Below are 15907 nucleotides of genomic sequence, written 5' to 3' on the forward strand. Positions count from 1 at the left end.
CTTCAGTTCCCCCAGCTTGAGAAATGCTGAGCATGTTCTTCCTTTTTGGTTTTCTGATTCCAGATCTTTGCACATTTTGTTGTAATGTTTGGCTTTATCTTCTCAAGCTGATCTTTGAAATTTTCTGTTTAGCTCTTGGACTTCCTCATTTCTTCCATTTGCTTTAGCATCTCTACGCTGGAAAGCAAGTTTTAGTGTCTCTTCTGACATCCATTTTGACCTTTTCCTTCTTTCGTGTCTTCTCAGTGATTTTTTGCTTTCTTCATGAATGATGTTCTTGATGTCATCCCGCAACTCTTCTGGTCTTCGGTCTTTAGTGTTTAATGTATTAAATCTGTTCTTAGTTACATATTTTAGGGAGTCACAATTCATTCAATACATGGCACATAGGTTTTCAAAATGCAATCCAAAGATCCTAACGGCCCCTCAAACCATTTCCGGGATCAATCCACAAAGCCAAAACTACTTTCATAATATTACTGGCATATTATTTGCCTTTTGCTTTTTCATATATTTTATTCATCTCATCAATTGCAATCCCCTCAGTGTAACATCACTTATCCCCCTTTCTTCCTGTGTTTTCTGTTTCAGTTCCTCCTTTTCGAACCCTTCTGAACTTTGTCCTCGAGTGAATGCTGCCCTTTTCATCAGATGGTTGATTATGCTAAGGCGTTCGTATCTCACTAGTGTTATTGTCCCCCTTATTGACCTGTTGTTTGGCTGAAAGTTGAACCAGGGGAGTGAGTTTAGTTCCAGACCTGAAGAGTGACCAAGGACCATAGTTTCGGGGATCACCAGTCTCTGTCTGACCAGTAAGCCTGATCTTTTATGATTTTTATTTTGAATTTTATTCCACATTTTTCTCCCACTCTTTCCAGGACTTTCTACTTTCAGAGCAGTTGGTAGTGGTATCTGGACGCTGTTATCCAGGCATTTTTCTGGTTTAAGAGGTCATGGAGACTGATGTCCACATGGGTTCTTAGTCCATTGGATTAATTATTTCTGTGTGTCTTACTCTTCTAGACAAGGAGAGATCAATAGTTGCACTTTGGATGCTCACTCACAAGATTTTTAAACCCCTGTTGCTACTCATCAAAGTAGGATGTAGAACATTATTTTTGCGGACTATGTTATGCCAGTTGACCTTGGTATTTAAAAGACTGTGGTCCTGAGTCCCCAGGCTTTTTGTCTTTTTCACTCTTACTCTCTCAGTAGTGTTCAATGGAATGTTCCAGAGGCTGTATGATGTATGCATGATATTATTTAACAATAGATTGAATTCTTAAGTAGATATGAGAATTCAGCTATCTTCTTTGAATACAAATGTTTAAAAGATTTGAAAAATGTAAAACAAGGCTACTCTTCTATTTTGTTAAAGTTATTTTAGTTTAAATGTTATTTCTAATAATATTTAATAGTTTATTATTGTTATTCTTAAATGACATTTTAAATTAGATTTTATTATTGTTTTAGAAAAATTATTTTTTCAGTTTCTTAGCTTTAATTTCAAACATAGTAATTATTGATAAAGACCTCAATAATTGTTAAGTATATAAAGGGGCTCTGAGAGTCTTTGAGATGTTGTTGTTGTCAAGAAAGTACAGGACAAAGGAAGACAAAATACTTCTAGAACTGTTGTATTATCCAATTCTAGGTTTTTCTCATCTTTTTTACTCTTAGTCTCTGACTTACCAGCATTATGGTATCATGTGGTATTTACTCTTTAAAACGTTTTGCAGCGATCTTTGTGATATGGCACTTTATCAGTTTTCATGATTGTTCTTTGTGTGCTTGGGAAATGTATGTTCTCTAAATGTTAGTTCAGTTTTACTACATGTGTCCATTAGGTCACACCTGTTGAATGTGTTGCTTGAATCTTCTGATTTTTGTTGGAGTTTTTTTCTTTTTAACCTTATTAATTATCAAGAACTATATTATATATATTGAAATCTCCTACTATGATGGAAGATTGAACAGTTTTTTTTTCCTGTAAAAAAAATGACTTAGAAGATGGTTTCTGATCTCCTCTAACTTCACAAATCTCCCACTCTATCTAGGACCTTCTATTGTAATTCCTTTCAGAACAGTTGGTACTGGTAACCAGGAACTGTCTAGTTCTTTGGGTCTTAGGGTTGTGAAGACTGAAGTTCACGTGGTTATTGTTTTTCTTGTTGTTGTTTTGATACGTTACAAGTATATTCCATTGTTGCTTACACAATCTGATCACTCAACCTTTTTTTTTTTTTGAGATATAATTCACATACCATAATGATTCCCAAAAATACAGTCAAGTAGTTTTTAGTGAGTCACCAAGTTTTGTATCTGGGAGGTAAGGATCAGCGTGGATCCAGTCTTGAAAATGTGGAGATTGATGCAGTTCCCGCCTTCCCACATTCCCATTCCTAACTAGCCACCTGATGGCTCACTCTCGCTCCTGTTCTAGCACCCCAGAGTTAAGTCAGAGCTCACGGGTTAAAATAACACCCTCCTTCAGATTGCCAAATAGGCAGATGGCAGCTGCAAATGTGGGGAGGTCTACACAACACCCCAACCTTCTAACCTGCTGCCCACCAATTTGAGTCCCACAACATCCTTACTTTCTGACCTGCTGGCTCCCACTATCCCTTTGGGTTTAATGATCTCATGGAGAATATACCATGCTAACATTACAGATTTATTATCACTAAAAGCATACAAAGAGACACATAGTGAGGTATGGGAGGGTTCTCAATATGGAGTTTCCATATCCCAAAGGATGCACTTCCCTTTCAAGAACAGAGGTCTTGCCTACCAGTACACTCTCTGAGCCTCTCCTTCATGGTACGCTGTCTTATCTCCTAAGGCTACTTGACATCAGCCTCCTAGGTGATACTTTTCAAAGATGGCAGCCCTCACTCATCAGCATAAACCTTGCAGTGTAGATTCTAAGTCCTACACCAAGGTACCCCAGTTACTTCAGGAGTTATAGCCTCAACATCAGTCTCCACAACTCTGAAACCAGAAGAACTAGATGGTGCCCAGCTACCACTACCAACTGCTTTGAAAGGGACAACATTAGAGGGTTCTGGATAGAGTGGGAGAAAATGTACAACAAAACTCAAAATCAGTTTCTTTTTTTAAAAAAAAAAAACAGTTTTACTGGTTAGAAAGAGACAAGAGGAAGTTGAGACTCTGGTCCTTGACCACACTTTAGGTCTAGAAAGCTCACCTTCATGGTCCGATTTTCAACCAAGCAGTAGATAGGTTTATGGGGTGAGTGATGGAGATGAGGGGGCAACAGCACTGGTAAGGTATACTCACCATGGAATGGTCAATTATTTGGGATCAAAAGGCAACATTTCCCTAAGGACAAAGTTAAGAAGGTATAGGAAGGGGGGTAGGAGAGTGGAATGCAAATAGGAACCACATGGAGGAAGTGGGATAACCGTTATTGGATGGAGGGCATTGTAATCATTGCGATGAAACAAAGTGTATGATTTGTTGACTGTAAAGCTGATGATCTGGTCTTTAAACCTTCACTCAATTCACAATAAAAAATACACACACACAAAGTTATAGTCTCACAGCCAAGGATTGGGCGGGTGGGGGGAAGCCAGGTTACCTTTTCCAAACTTACTTCTGTTATTATTCATTTCTAATTTTATCCCATTGTAGTAAGAGATAATCCTTTATATTATTTCAGTTATTTAAATTTTATTGTAACTTATTTTTTGAACTAACAAATGGTCTATCTTGGAATATGTCCCATGTGTTAAAAGAATGCATGTCCTTTTATTGTTGAGTGGTGTGCCCTATAGACAACTATTAGGTCTAGTTGGCTTATATTTTTCAAGTCTTCTATTTTGTTGTTGTTCTTGTTGTTGATCTTCTGTCTAGTTATTCTATCCATTATTGAAAGTCAGGTATTGAAATCTCCAACTGTTGTTGAATTATGTACTTCTTCATATTTGTCAGTTTTTGCTTCATGTATTTGGGGTCTCACTTGTTAGATGCAATTATGTTTATAATTGTTTTATCTTCTTGATGAATTGACCCTTTTATTATTATAACATGTCATATTTTATCTTTATAATAGTTGTTTACATCTTACATCAGTGTCACAACCATTGCTATGCTTGAGTCCATTGCTGCTGCCACTGTCGTTGGGGGGGGTCTTCCTCTTTTTCGCTAACTCTCCACTTTATCAAGCATGATGTCCTTCTCCAGGCACTGGTCCCTCCTAATGATATATCCAGAATATGAGAGACAGAGTCTTAACATCCTGGACTCTGAAGAGCATTCTGGCTGTGCTTTTTCCAAGACAGATTTGTTTGCTCTTCTGGCAGTCATAGTACTTTTAATCTTCTTCTCCAACACCATAACTCAAATCAATCAATTCCTTATCATTGTCCAGCTTTCACATGTGTATGAGGCTATTAAAAATACCATGGCTTGGATCAGGCACATCTTAGTCTTCAAACTGACATCTTTGCTCCTCAACACTTTAAGGAGATCTTATGCAGCAGATTTGTCTAATGCAATACGTCGTTTGATTTCTTGACCCTACTGCCATGAGTGTTGATGATTATTAATTCGAGCAAAATGAAGTCTTCAACAACTTCAGTCTTTTCTCCATTTATCTTGAGGTTATTTATTGATCCATTAGTAAGGATTTTTGTTTTCTTTACATTGAGGTGTTAATGAGCCTTCCTCCAATCTTGATGCCATGTTCTTCTTCATATAATCCAATTTCTCAGATTATTTGCTCAGTATACAGATTAAATAAGTATGGTGAAAAAAATCCAACCTTGGCACACACCTTTCCTAATTTTAAACCATTTGGTGTCCCCTTGTTCTGTTCGGACAACAGTCTCTTGGTCTATGTTTAGGTTCCTCGTGAGCATAATTAAGTGTTATGAAATACTCATTCCCCACATTGTTGTCCATAACTTGTCATGATTCACACAATTGAAAGCCTCTGCATAGTCAGTAAAGCACAGGTAAACATCTTTCTGGTATTCTCTGCTTTCAGCCAAGATCCATCTGATGGCAGCCGTGATATCCCTTGTTCCATGTCCTCATCTGACTCTGGCTTGAACTTCTGGCAGTTCGTTGTCAATGTACTGTTACAGCCATTTTTGAATTAGCTTTAGTTATCTGATAGTGTTCCACTGCTGTTGATAAGGTTTTCAGTGACTAAATATTCAGAAGTAGCCCATCTCTCCTTCCAAGTCTGCCTTAGTCTGGAAACTCAGCTGAAACCTGACCACAATGGGTGACCCTTTTGGTATTTAAAATACTGGTCACACAGCTTCCAGAATGACAGCAACACACAAGCCACCACAGGACAACAAACTGACAGACAAATGGTGGTGTGGAAGAGTTCTCTGCATAGTCAGTAAAGCACAGGTAAACATCTTTCTGATATTCTCTGCTGTCTAGTATTCTTTCATTTCAGCCTGATGGATTAAAGTTATCTAGTACTGGTATGCCAGAAATATCACAGGTAGATGGTTTCAACAAATTTATTCTCTCAGGTTTAAGACACTAAAAGACCATATTCAGGCTTTAGGTGAAGACTCTCTCTGTGTGTCAGCTGTAGTGAAAGGTCCTGTCTCTACCCAACATCTATAGGCTCGGCATTCCTTGGAGATCTCTATGTGTCTTGGTATCAATCTTCTCCTGGGTCCCCTTTTCTACTTGCTTCTTTCTCCTTTTATCTTTTATAAGATAAAACATGATGTAGGCCAAACCCCAGGGCTGTGACCAAATAAGCAAGGGTACTACAGTGTCATCCTAATCTTGCCCATGAACACGTAGAAGTCAAGATTTTCATTATAATCTGTAGGATAATTGCATCAAATTGCAAAATAGAGGATAAGCACACAATACTGGGAACCATGGCATAGCCAAGTTGACACATATTTTTGGAGACACAGTTCAATCCAGGATAGACTCCCGTTAGTATTTCTTGTGGGCAAGTCTGCTAGTGAAAAACTCTTTGTTTTTATTTATCTGGAAATGTCGGAAATTCTCCTTCATATTCGAAAGATAGTTCTACAAAATATAGAATTCTTGACTTTATACTTTTTCCTTCATAATTAGAACATGTTGCCCCACTGCCTTCTGGTTTTCATGACTTCTGATGAGAAGTCAGCTGCTTTTCTTATTTAGGACCTCTTGTGCTTGTATGTGCCAACAAGATTTTTTTTTGTTTTTACCTTTTGACAGCTTGATTATGATGTGACTAGGTGTGGCTCTCTTTGAATTCGTTTTACTTGAGTTTGTTTAGATTCTTAATGTGTGGACTGTTGTTGTTTTACCAATATAGGAAAAATTTGACCATTCTTTCTTCAGAGATTCTTTCTGTCCTTTCTCTCTCCTCCTTCTCCCAGGACACCACTTGTATATGTCGGTACCCTTGATTGTATCCCACAGGTCTCTGATATTCTGTTCATTTTTCTTCTGTTCTTTTCTCTTTCTGTTCTTTATACTGGACAAGCTCAATAAACTATCTTCAAGTCTATTCATTCTGTCTTCTGCCTGCTCAGAAACACTGCTGAGTTCCACTAGTGAATTTTTCATTTAGTTATTATACTTTTCAGCTCTAGAAGTTTAGTTTATAGTTTATAGATGAAGCCGTTCTATTCTGTAACACAAAGGTTGTTATGAGTCAGAGTTGACTCACTGGCACAAGACAACAACAGTCTCTTTATTAATAGTCTCTACTTGGTGAGACATCATTCTCATGCCTTTCTTTAGTTGTTTTAGACATGGTTTTCTTTCTTTCTTTTACCTATTTAAAATACCTGATTTAAAATCTTTTGTCTGTTATGTCCAACATCTAGGCTTCCTTTGTTGTTGTTAAGTGCCTTCAAGTCAGTTCCAACTCATAGTGACCCTGTATTAGGGTTTCCAAGGAGCAGCTGGTGAGCTTGAACCACCAATCTTGTGGTTCAAACTAACTTTGCAGGCCAGTGCTTTAACCCACAGTGCTACACCAGAACTCCTTATGGAGTTTCTATTGACCATTTCTAATCTCCCACCCCTGTAGAAGGGCCATACTTTTTTTTTTTTTTTTCTATGTTGACAGAGACACCCTTAAATGCCCAGAATCAATAAGTGTGCCAGTCTTTGTCAAGGGACTGTGTGTACATGTGGAGGCATGCTTTTGATACTCAGCCAGGTAGTTTACAGAGTTTAACCTTTGCCTTTCATTTGCTTATTCAGAGCTTCAAGTTAGCCAAAAGTGACAGCTTAGGGCCTTCACAGTTCCCTCATGCACACACACAGCCCTGTGTATGGTTATCAGTTCCCAGGACTATGTGAAGGCTGTTCAAAGCCCCTTATGAATAAGATGTTCCTTGGCTTTTTCTCTGTTTCTCTTAAACTTTTAGGTTAGTTAGCCTCAATTGTTAACCAATACTTCAGGCAGCCAAGATGTTAAACAATTATCTCTAATTATGTTCAGCAAGCACCCCCAGGGTAGAAGATTGTTCTCACTGGGTGAACTCCAAATCAGGTCAAATAAGAACAGCCGTGCATGTGAGGTTTCCAAGGGAACTACTAGACACATCATGTAACAGGTCTGCAGACATGGGGCTTTGAAGTAACCCCATCCTGCTGTCCCACTCAAGCCAAGCTGCTGGTTTTTCAAGATTTCAGGCTGTTGATTTTCAAAGAGCTTGGGGATGATGGAAATAGCATAAATTAAAATGTCCCAGCGCTCACTGTTCCTACCAGAGTCACCAGTTGTTGTTGTGTGCCGTCGAGTCGGTTCCGACCCATAGCGACCCCATACAGGGTTTCCGAGGGTGTAAATCCTTACAGGAGTAGAAAGCCTCATCTTTCTCCCGCAGAGCGGCTGGTAGTTTCAAACCGCTGACTTTTAGGTTCACAGCCCGATTCGTAACCACTACGCTACCAGAGCTCCTTAAATGCTCTCCCGATTTCTGCAAGCTTGTAATTTCCAGCATTCTGGAAGAGTTAAGTTTGACAGCTTTTGCTTGTGTTTTTGTTGTAGAGGAGAAGGTAGGATCAAGAGGTTTTTACTCTTATCACGTTTGCTGGTATCACCCTGAAGTTACTGATTCTTGTTCCTTTGTATATGATCTGCATTCTGTGTAGGATTTTAGAACTTTGTTTTTGTCTTTGCTATTTTTAAACTTTCTTTATAATGTGTTCAAATGTTGCTGTCTCTGTTTTTCTCGTAATGGATATTCTATGGACTATTTGAATCTGAGATAGTTTGTCATTTTTGAATTCCCACAAATGTATCTCCCTTTGTTATTGTTGTTAAGTGCTGGTGAGCTTGAACTACCAACCATGTGGTTCAAACTGACTTTGCGGCCCAGTGCATTAACTCTCAACGCCACGCCAGGACTCCTAGATCTTCTATTATTCATTTGTTAGCACTTTACATCGGTCTTTCTTTGTCCCTTCTTTCTTCTGGGAATTTTTTCACACTGGTCTTTAAGTTCACAACTCCTCTTCTGTATCCATTATGCGTTTTCTGTATCTATTGTAAGCACTAGACAGCTAACCACAAAGTTGGTGGTTCAAACCCACCAGTCACTCTTTGGAAACCATGTGCAAGGTCTCTATGAGTCAGAACTGACTCTACAGCATTTAACAACAATTGTATTATTTATTTCAACTCTTAATTTTTAAAATCTCTTATTTCCACTTGTTTCATTATGTTTTGTTGTTATTTCACAATGCCATTATTTTCCCTTATCTCTTTTAGTATGTTTACTGGGCTACTTTTAAATACATGTCATTTTCTTACATTTCTGCTTTTTTTGAAATAATTCTATTACTTAGATATCTTGCCCTCTGAGCTCATTTTCCCCTTGGGTTCCTGGCCTCTCTGTCAAGCATTTCTTAAGAGAAAAGGCTAGAAGGACCCTGGTGAACTGGGGAGTTGTAGGGAAAAGAGTGTAGGGGCAGGAGGATCAGGAGTTGAGCCACTCACTGTAGGAGTGAGAAGTCAGCAAGAATAAAACCCCACAGTTCTTTCCTGTCTTAACTTCCCTGTGCCATTGCCTCCAGCCAGGGTCACCACTGCACATATAATAGTTAAAAAACGAACAAACAGGGTTTCTCCACAATTTCCTCCATTTTATGTTTGTAGTTCCTCTGGGAAGACCATGAGGTGAGAAATCAAACAGTTGTACTGTTTTAGCACTGTGGTCAGGTCATGGTTCTAAACCAAAGTTGCTATTAGTAGTGGATTGGTAGTGGATTCTCCTACCCTTGAACTAGAAAGTGCTCAGCTGCTAACTGAAAGGTTAGCAGTGTGAACCCCCAGTTGCTCTGTGACCTAGTTATCCACACCTGGCAAACCCTATAGGGCAGTTCCACTCCATAGAATCACTGAGGGGAACTGATTTAACAGCACACAACCGCATGTAGGATGTAGCTTAAATTCTCCCTCTCATCTTGGACACATCAGTAAGCTGCTGTGATCATAGCAAAATCACTTAGGAAACTTTTTTAGTTTTGCATGCTAATTTTCAAGATGGTCCCTAGGACATCACTACACACCATTCATTGTTGTTAGTGCCATCAAGTTGGTTCGGACTCAGCGACCCAGTGTAGGGTTTCCCAGGAGTGAACCACTGACCTTGAGGTTCAAACCAACCTTGAGGTGGAGTGCTTATCCAAGGACACCACACCAAGACCCCCATTGTTGTTGTTTTTAAGTGCCATTGAGTCGATTCCGACCCATAGCGGCCCTGTATAGGGTTTCCAAGGAGCAGCTGGTGAGCTTGAACTGCCGACCTTGCAGTTCAAATGGCTTTGCAGTCTGGCGCATTAACCCACAGCACCACACCAGGACTCCCATTAGAAGACTAAAATGTAAAAAAAAGACTGACAATTCCAAGTGTTGGCAAGAATTCGGAGCAAGTGTCATTCTCATACACTGACAGTGGAAATGTAAAATGCTACAACCACTTTGAAAACAGTTTTGTAATTTTTAATATACTTAAACATACATTTGTAATACAGCCCAGCAGTTCCACTCCTTACCCAAGAAAAAATGAGAACATATGTTTGTTTATACAGAGACTTGTATACAAATGGTCATAGAAGTTTCATTCCTAGTAACCAAAAATTCAAAATAGCCCAACAGTCCATCAACAAGAAACTGGGTATTCCATGCCATATGGAATGCTATGCAGCAAAAAACAAAAAAACAAAAAAACACGAAAACAGCCGACATGAATGGCCTGCTGACACGCACAGCATAGATAAATGTCAGAAACATGCTGTTGCAGAGGAGACCCAGCTACTTAGTGCTGCTTTAACAGATAGAAGTGGGTGGCTTAAAAGATTAGGAATTTACTGCCTCACAGTTTAGGACATGGCTGTAGGGGGAGTTTCTTCCTTGTTGGTAGCCCCATGAAGTCTTTGGCATTCCTTGGTGTGTGTCTTCAACCTGTAGATGTGCCCTTCAGCTCTTTTTGTAACTCAGGAGTGATTAGGTTTAGAACCCACCCTGCCCTGGCACATCACAGTAACATTACAAAAGGAAACCCCTATTTCCAAACAGGGTCATGTTTACAGGCACCCACCCATAGCAACCCTGTGTAGCTCTGGTGAGCTCGAACCACCGACCTTGTGGTTCATAATGACCTTTCAGTCCAGCACATTAACACAGCACCACACCAGGACTCCATTTATATAGGCATAGAGGTTACAGGTGTAGAGGTTAAGATTTCAACACATATTTTGAGGGAAAACAATCTATAACGCTATATGGTTTCATTTATATATTCTGGAAAAGGCAAAATAAGAACAAAGCAGATCAGTGGTTGCCTGGTGTAAAGAGTAGATGAAGGAACCTTTTCAAAGTGTTGTCATTGTAGTGGTAGTTACACAAGTGTAGATATTTATTAAAGCACATTGAACTGTACCCCTTAAATATGTGCAGTTTATTATATCTCAATTATACCTTGTGTTTTTAGCTGTATTTTTTTTTTAAGAAAAGAAAACATGGTTTGCAGGAGACCCTCTTGCTCTAGATCCTCCAAACGCAGATTCCAACTCAGACACCTGCAGGGCCAGGCAGGAGAGAGAAATAAGTCAAGGGTGCCTGAAAAGAACAGCTGATTGGTATCGGGCTCTGTTGGATTTATCAGGGTATTTCTTGTCAGAAATATAGATTTTTTTGTGTGTCAAATCTGTTAACAGACCAGACACAGTGGCTTTTCCGAGGTGTGGCTCTAGCATACAGCTACTGCACTACACCGCTCTCCCTACCCCCAGGAACTGATGGAAAGTAGTTTGATGCTGTGGGTGTGGGCCTAGCCCCTGAGATGGGACCCTGAATCCTCTCTTGGCAAAAACCATTACTGTGGAATGTGAGATCCATTCTCAGGTTCTGCATTTCTTGGGACTCCTACTGCCCCCTGGGAGTACTTGACCTGGGTTACATTTACTTTGGCACCTGGAAACACAGAGAGCTAATAAGGGCCTCAGGAGGATCTCATTTGTATTGAGGACCCTGAGTCCTGAGGGCCTGGGCCTGTGCGCCCCAGGGAGTGGGAGTGGCCACTGGCTCCTTTCCCAACCTGGGGCAGGGCCCACTCTGCTGGAGTCTGACATGCCCTTTGTCCCTGGCCCAGTTTGGGGGCAGCCCCGTGTCTTGCGCTGTGGGGCTGGCTGTCCTGAAGGTTTTAGAGGAGGAGCAGCTGCAGGCTCATGCCACCTGCGTGGGCAGCCTCCTGATGGAGCTCCTCCGGCAGCAGAAAGCCAAGCATCCCATCATAGGGGATGTCAGGTAAGGCTTTGGGGGTAGAAATCATGTCCACTAATGAAGCACCTACCAGGGCCCATTGGAGTGTCACCTTCCCCTCTTAACAGCCTGGGATAGTGGGAGCTTTTATCTTTACTTAACGGGGAGAAAACTGAGGCCAAGAAGTAGCTGCCCAAGATTAACACTTGCAGAGGGAAGAGCCAAACAGAGCAGTCTGGATCCCACACCTTTGTGTGTCCCCATGGAAGCCACTTTCCCCAACCATTACATCCTGGAACTGTCACCACCCCCACCCCCTTCGAGGATTTCCCTCCATGTTGCCTGGTGGCTTTCAGCTTTCCCAGGAGACAGGCTTTCCTACAGGGAGTTTGGTCAAGACCCTGGCCTTAGATGTCACCTTCTGCTCCAGGGGTGTCGGGCTTTTCATTGGCGTGGATCTGATCAGAGATGAGGCCACAAGGGAGCCAGCCACCGAAGAGGCACACTACTTGGTGTCCAGGTATTTCTTTGAAAAAAGACTGCTGTCTGGAGCAGGGCCTCATTACAGAGCCTGGGGCCTACAGAACTACCTCCTTATGGACTGACATGGGTACTTTGTCTGGGATGCCACAGCTCTGCAGCAAGGAGTTAGGAGTGATGGCAGAACACACTGCTGTGCTGAGAATGCCAACACTAGAGGGACACAGACCGGAGCTAGCAGCCCAGAGGGGTGGACTGCAGAAGGCAGCTGCTGTGCAGTCACACTGCTAGATTTAAGCACCTAGCCCCAGGGCAGCAGATTGTTGGGTGGGCATACCAGGTCCCTATCTGGGCCGGGGGTGTCTAGACCCATCCCACCCCAAGTTGTGTGTTCCACTTGAACCCCCAAAGATGTAGACCTCAGGAATCCTGATTTCTTCTGATGTGCCCTTATTCAAAGTATGAACAAGTCTTGATTATTTTTTTAATTTATGTGGCTTGTTGGAGAGCTATCCGTTGGCACCTTTTGCAACCTACTTGAAGCAGCAGCCTAGCCCCTGGCTCCTGGCTCCAGAAGTATGCATCCAGTTACCCTCCCCTCCCCCCAGACAGCCTCAGGAATTCTGAACAGCGACCTTTGGATGGGAAGGAGGCAGCTAGTGAAGACCTGCTTCCTCCCCTCAGCCTGTGGGCTCTAGAAAGAACTGACTCTCAGGGTTGGTGTTTCTCCTGCAGCTAGCCATGCTAGGATTTGCACCCACAGCTGTGGACTCCAAAACATGTTTCTAGCACTGGTTATTGTAGCCATCGTTGGTCCAGGAAGGGGCTGGGAGAAAAGGATCCTGAAAGCATGCTAAGGGCAAGCCCTGCTCCTGACCAAAAAACACACAACCTCACATGGGAAACTAATGCTGGCTGTGATGGTTAAGGCTGACTAGGCCGTTTTACCATGGGATCTAGCAGTTATTTAATGATGCAGTCACCCTCCATTACTGCAGACCAGTTTTCACATAAGGAGTGTTAGGTTAACAGCATAAAAACTGTTACTTATTCTTTAGAAATAAACAATCGTTGCAGGGAAAAGAAACAAGGTTGGTTTGGTGAAGCCAGCTGAAGGTATACAAGGCTCTTTATAACCATTAAGCGTTTGACATTTTCCATGTGGCTTAGGAGTGTGACATTTTCACACTCCTAAGCCACATAAACCACATAAAAATGCACCACACATGCAAAAAAGAGTAGAGGGGGGAACCTTTTGAAGAAAAGGTAATTTCTTGCAGTGTGGCTGGCTACTGCTGGTTTAACTTAGGGATAGATAAGGTGAGGTTCCTGCCCTGGGGGCAGAGTCAGTTATCAGTCTAGTGAAGGACTTGAAGCCACATGATGGGATGGCTCTGGGTCTTGGCTGATGACCAGCAGCATCCCATTCCTACTGGTGTCCTGTCCTCATAGGCTGAAAGAGAACTACATTTTGCTAAGCACTGATGGTCCTGGGAGGAACGTCCTGAAGTTTAAGCCCCCAATGTGCTTCAGCTTTAAGGATGCACACCGTGTGGTAGCAACACTGGATGCTGTCCTAAGTGGTGAGCCAACCCTGCAGCTGACCATCCCCTAAAACTCAACCTGGAACCAGACATTTCCAGCATGTCTTCCTGACTGGTTCCTGCTATGACCAGAAAAAAAAGGGTCACAAGTCCCTGGGCAGGCGAGTGTGGGACACAGGATCAGGGCAAGAGGGGTCCGCTTGCTAAACTCAGTGAGGAAAAACATTGCCATCAAGTCAACTGTGACCCATGGGAATACCTTCCAGGTACCTCTGGGTAGACTCAAAGCCAGTCTTTTGCTTAGCAACCATGTGTCCTGACCATTTGCATACCCCATGCACTCCTGCAGACTTGTTTTGAATGGGCCCCTTCCCCTTCTTGGTTATGTCACAGTTCCCGACAGAGGGCTCTGGAACCATGGGAGGTCTGAATGACTATAGCCAACCTTTTGTGGTCTTTTCCAGACATGGAGGTGGTGCTGAGCAGCTGTGCTACACTGAGGCTAAAGCCCCACCCTGCCTGTCAGGTCTCCTTCCCCTGAGGTGAGTAGGGTGGGCTACCTGCCTACCAAGGTCACAGGTGGACATCTTAGCACCAGCAGCAGCAGCTCATTGCTCAAGTGGAACCTTTTCTTTTAAAATGTCTTATATGTTTTCCTTCCCACAGGGTAACTTCAACAAGAGACCGCTCCAAGCTGGAGCTGCACCCCACCAAAAACAAAAAATCTTCAATTATAAATTGTGCCATAAACAGGAGCCACCATTTTCACCCTCAGCCAAGATGAATAATCAAGTTGTCCCAGCCCTCAACTGCCAAATTTGCAATGCCCTAACCAAGGAGTCCTGGTGTGGCACTGCAGGATAATGCTCTGGACCACAAGATCCATGCTTCAAACCCACCAACTTATACAGGGTTGATGAGTTAGAACTGACTCAATGGCACTTAATAATAGCCAAGGAGGAGCACAAATCACTCCGAAGTCTAGCCAACTAACTTTTCCCCATGTCCAATCACTACTAGAAGACAGAGAATCCTATTTCCATTGGGCACTCTTGAACTGTAATTAAGCAGTGGAGTGCTTATCATAAGGTCTGTGGTTCAAATCCACCAGCAGCTCTGCATTACAAAAATTAAACTGTCTGTTCCCATAGACTTACAAGTCAGAACCAGCTTCACGGAAGTGGGTTGCTTTGTTGGGTGGGATGACACACATGAGAACAGCTTTCACTACACAACTGCTTCAAATCACAGACCCATCTCCTTCCTTTCTTTTAAGGGAAATGGGGAGGACACAGCATCTTGTCATTAAAAGAAAACTTAAAAGATGGTGGGTCCAGGTGGTTATGCCTGACAGAATTCTGTCAGATGGATAGAAATAGGACAAATAAAGCACAAAAAGGTCAGCAGTCAAGTCCTCCCAAGCTCCACACCCAAGGTGGGCCCTACAGCTGGAGGGCACTGAGGGTCAGGGCTCAGGCTGGAAAAGGAAGGCACTTGGCAGCAACCCACTCTGGGCAAGAGGTCTCATAGAGCATAGCCCACACTCACCTAGGCTTGGGGGTTTTTAAATTTTTATTTCAAAAGCTTGGATAGCTTCAATATCCAGGTCGTGGCAAAATCAGGACACGTGTAAAATACCTTACAATACATTAGATTCCCAAAAGGTACCAAAAAGTACAGTAAAATTAACACTTCCATTACAGGAAATGTATGACACAAATAATATAAAATTAAAAGGTGAAAAAAAGGTGACACTGGTTTCCTAAGATACAGTTTTACTCTTTAACACCAGGGTCCACAGGCCCAGGCTATAGAGTGGCAGACTGGGCACAGACCCTCCAATCTGGTTCTGGGGAACCTGGTAATAAAATAGGCCCATGATGCTGCTCGGCCTCTGATACACCACACGCCGCTAACACAACTAGAGCTCTGGAAATAGTAAACGGGAGAGTGATTTCCAGGGGGGAAATTTTAAATAAGATGCACATGGGACAGGCCATAGAAAGTTTGCCAAGTTAAATTTGGTACATAATTGTGTTCACTGATATCCAAACGGAGCGGTGCGGTCAGCCGGTCTTGCCTGCCGCCGCCTCAGTATGGCTTGTAGTTATTCTGGTGGCCACCGCGTCTCTGGCTCTTCCCGTAATTTGTACTACCCTGACCT

At 42.2% G+C, this 15907-nt stretch overlaps 1 protein-coding gene across 1 annotated transcript in view; it reads left to right on the forward strand.

Annotated features, from left to right (window-relative positions):
• PHYKPL (5-phosphohydroxy-L-lysine phospho-lyase) overlaps nt 1-15907 on the forward strand; it is a 45579-nt gene that overhangs the window by 24260 nt on the left and 5412 nt on the right. Inside the window, exons 9-12 of the mRNA XM_006873487.1 lie at nt 11610-11764; nt 12150-12239; nt 13652-13782; nt 14208-14269. Coding sequence (XP_006873549.1) covers nt 11610-11764; nt 12150-12239; nt 13652-13782; nt 14208-14269 — 438 coding nt within the window. The remainder of the gene's footprint in view (nt 1-11609; nt 11765-12149; nt 12240-13651; nt 13783-14207; nt 14270-15907) is intronic.

Source organism: Chrysochloris asiatica, unplaced genomic scaffold, assembly GCF_000296735.1.
Source record: "Chrysochloris asiatica unplaced genomic scaffold, ChrAsi1.0 scaffold00242, whole genome shotgun sequence".
Taxonomy (NCBI): domain Eukaryota; kingdom Metazoa; phylum Chordata; class Mammalia; order Afrosoricida; family Chrysochloridae; genus Chrysochloris; species Chrysochloris asiatica.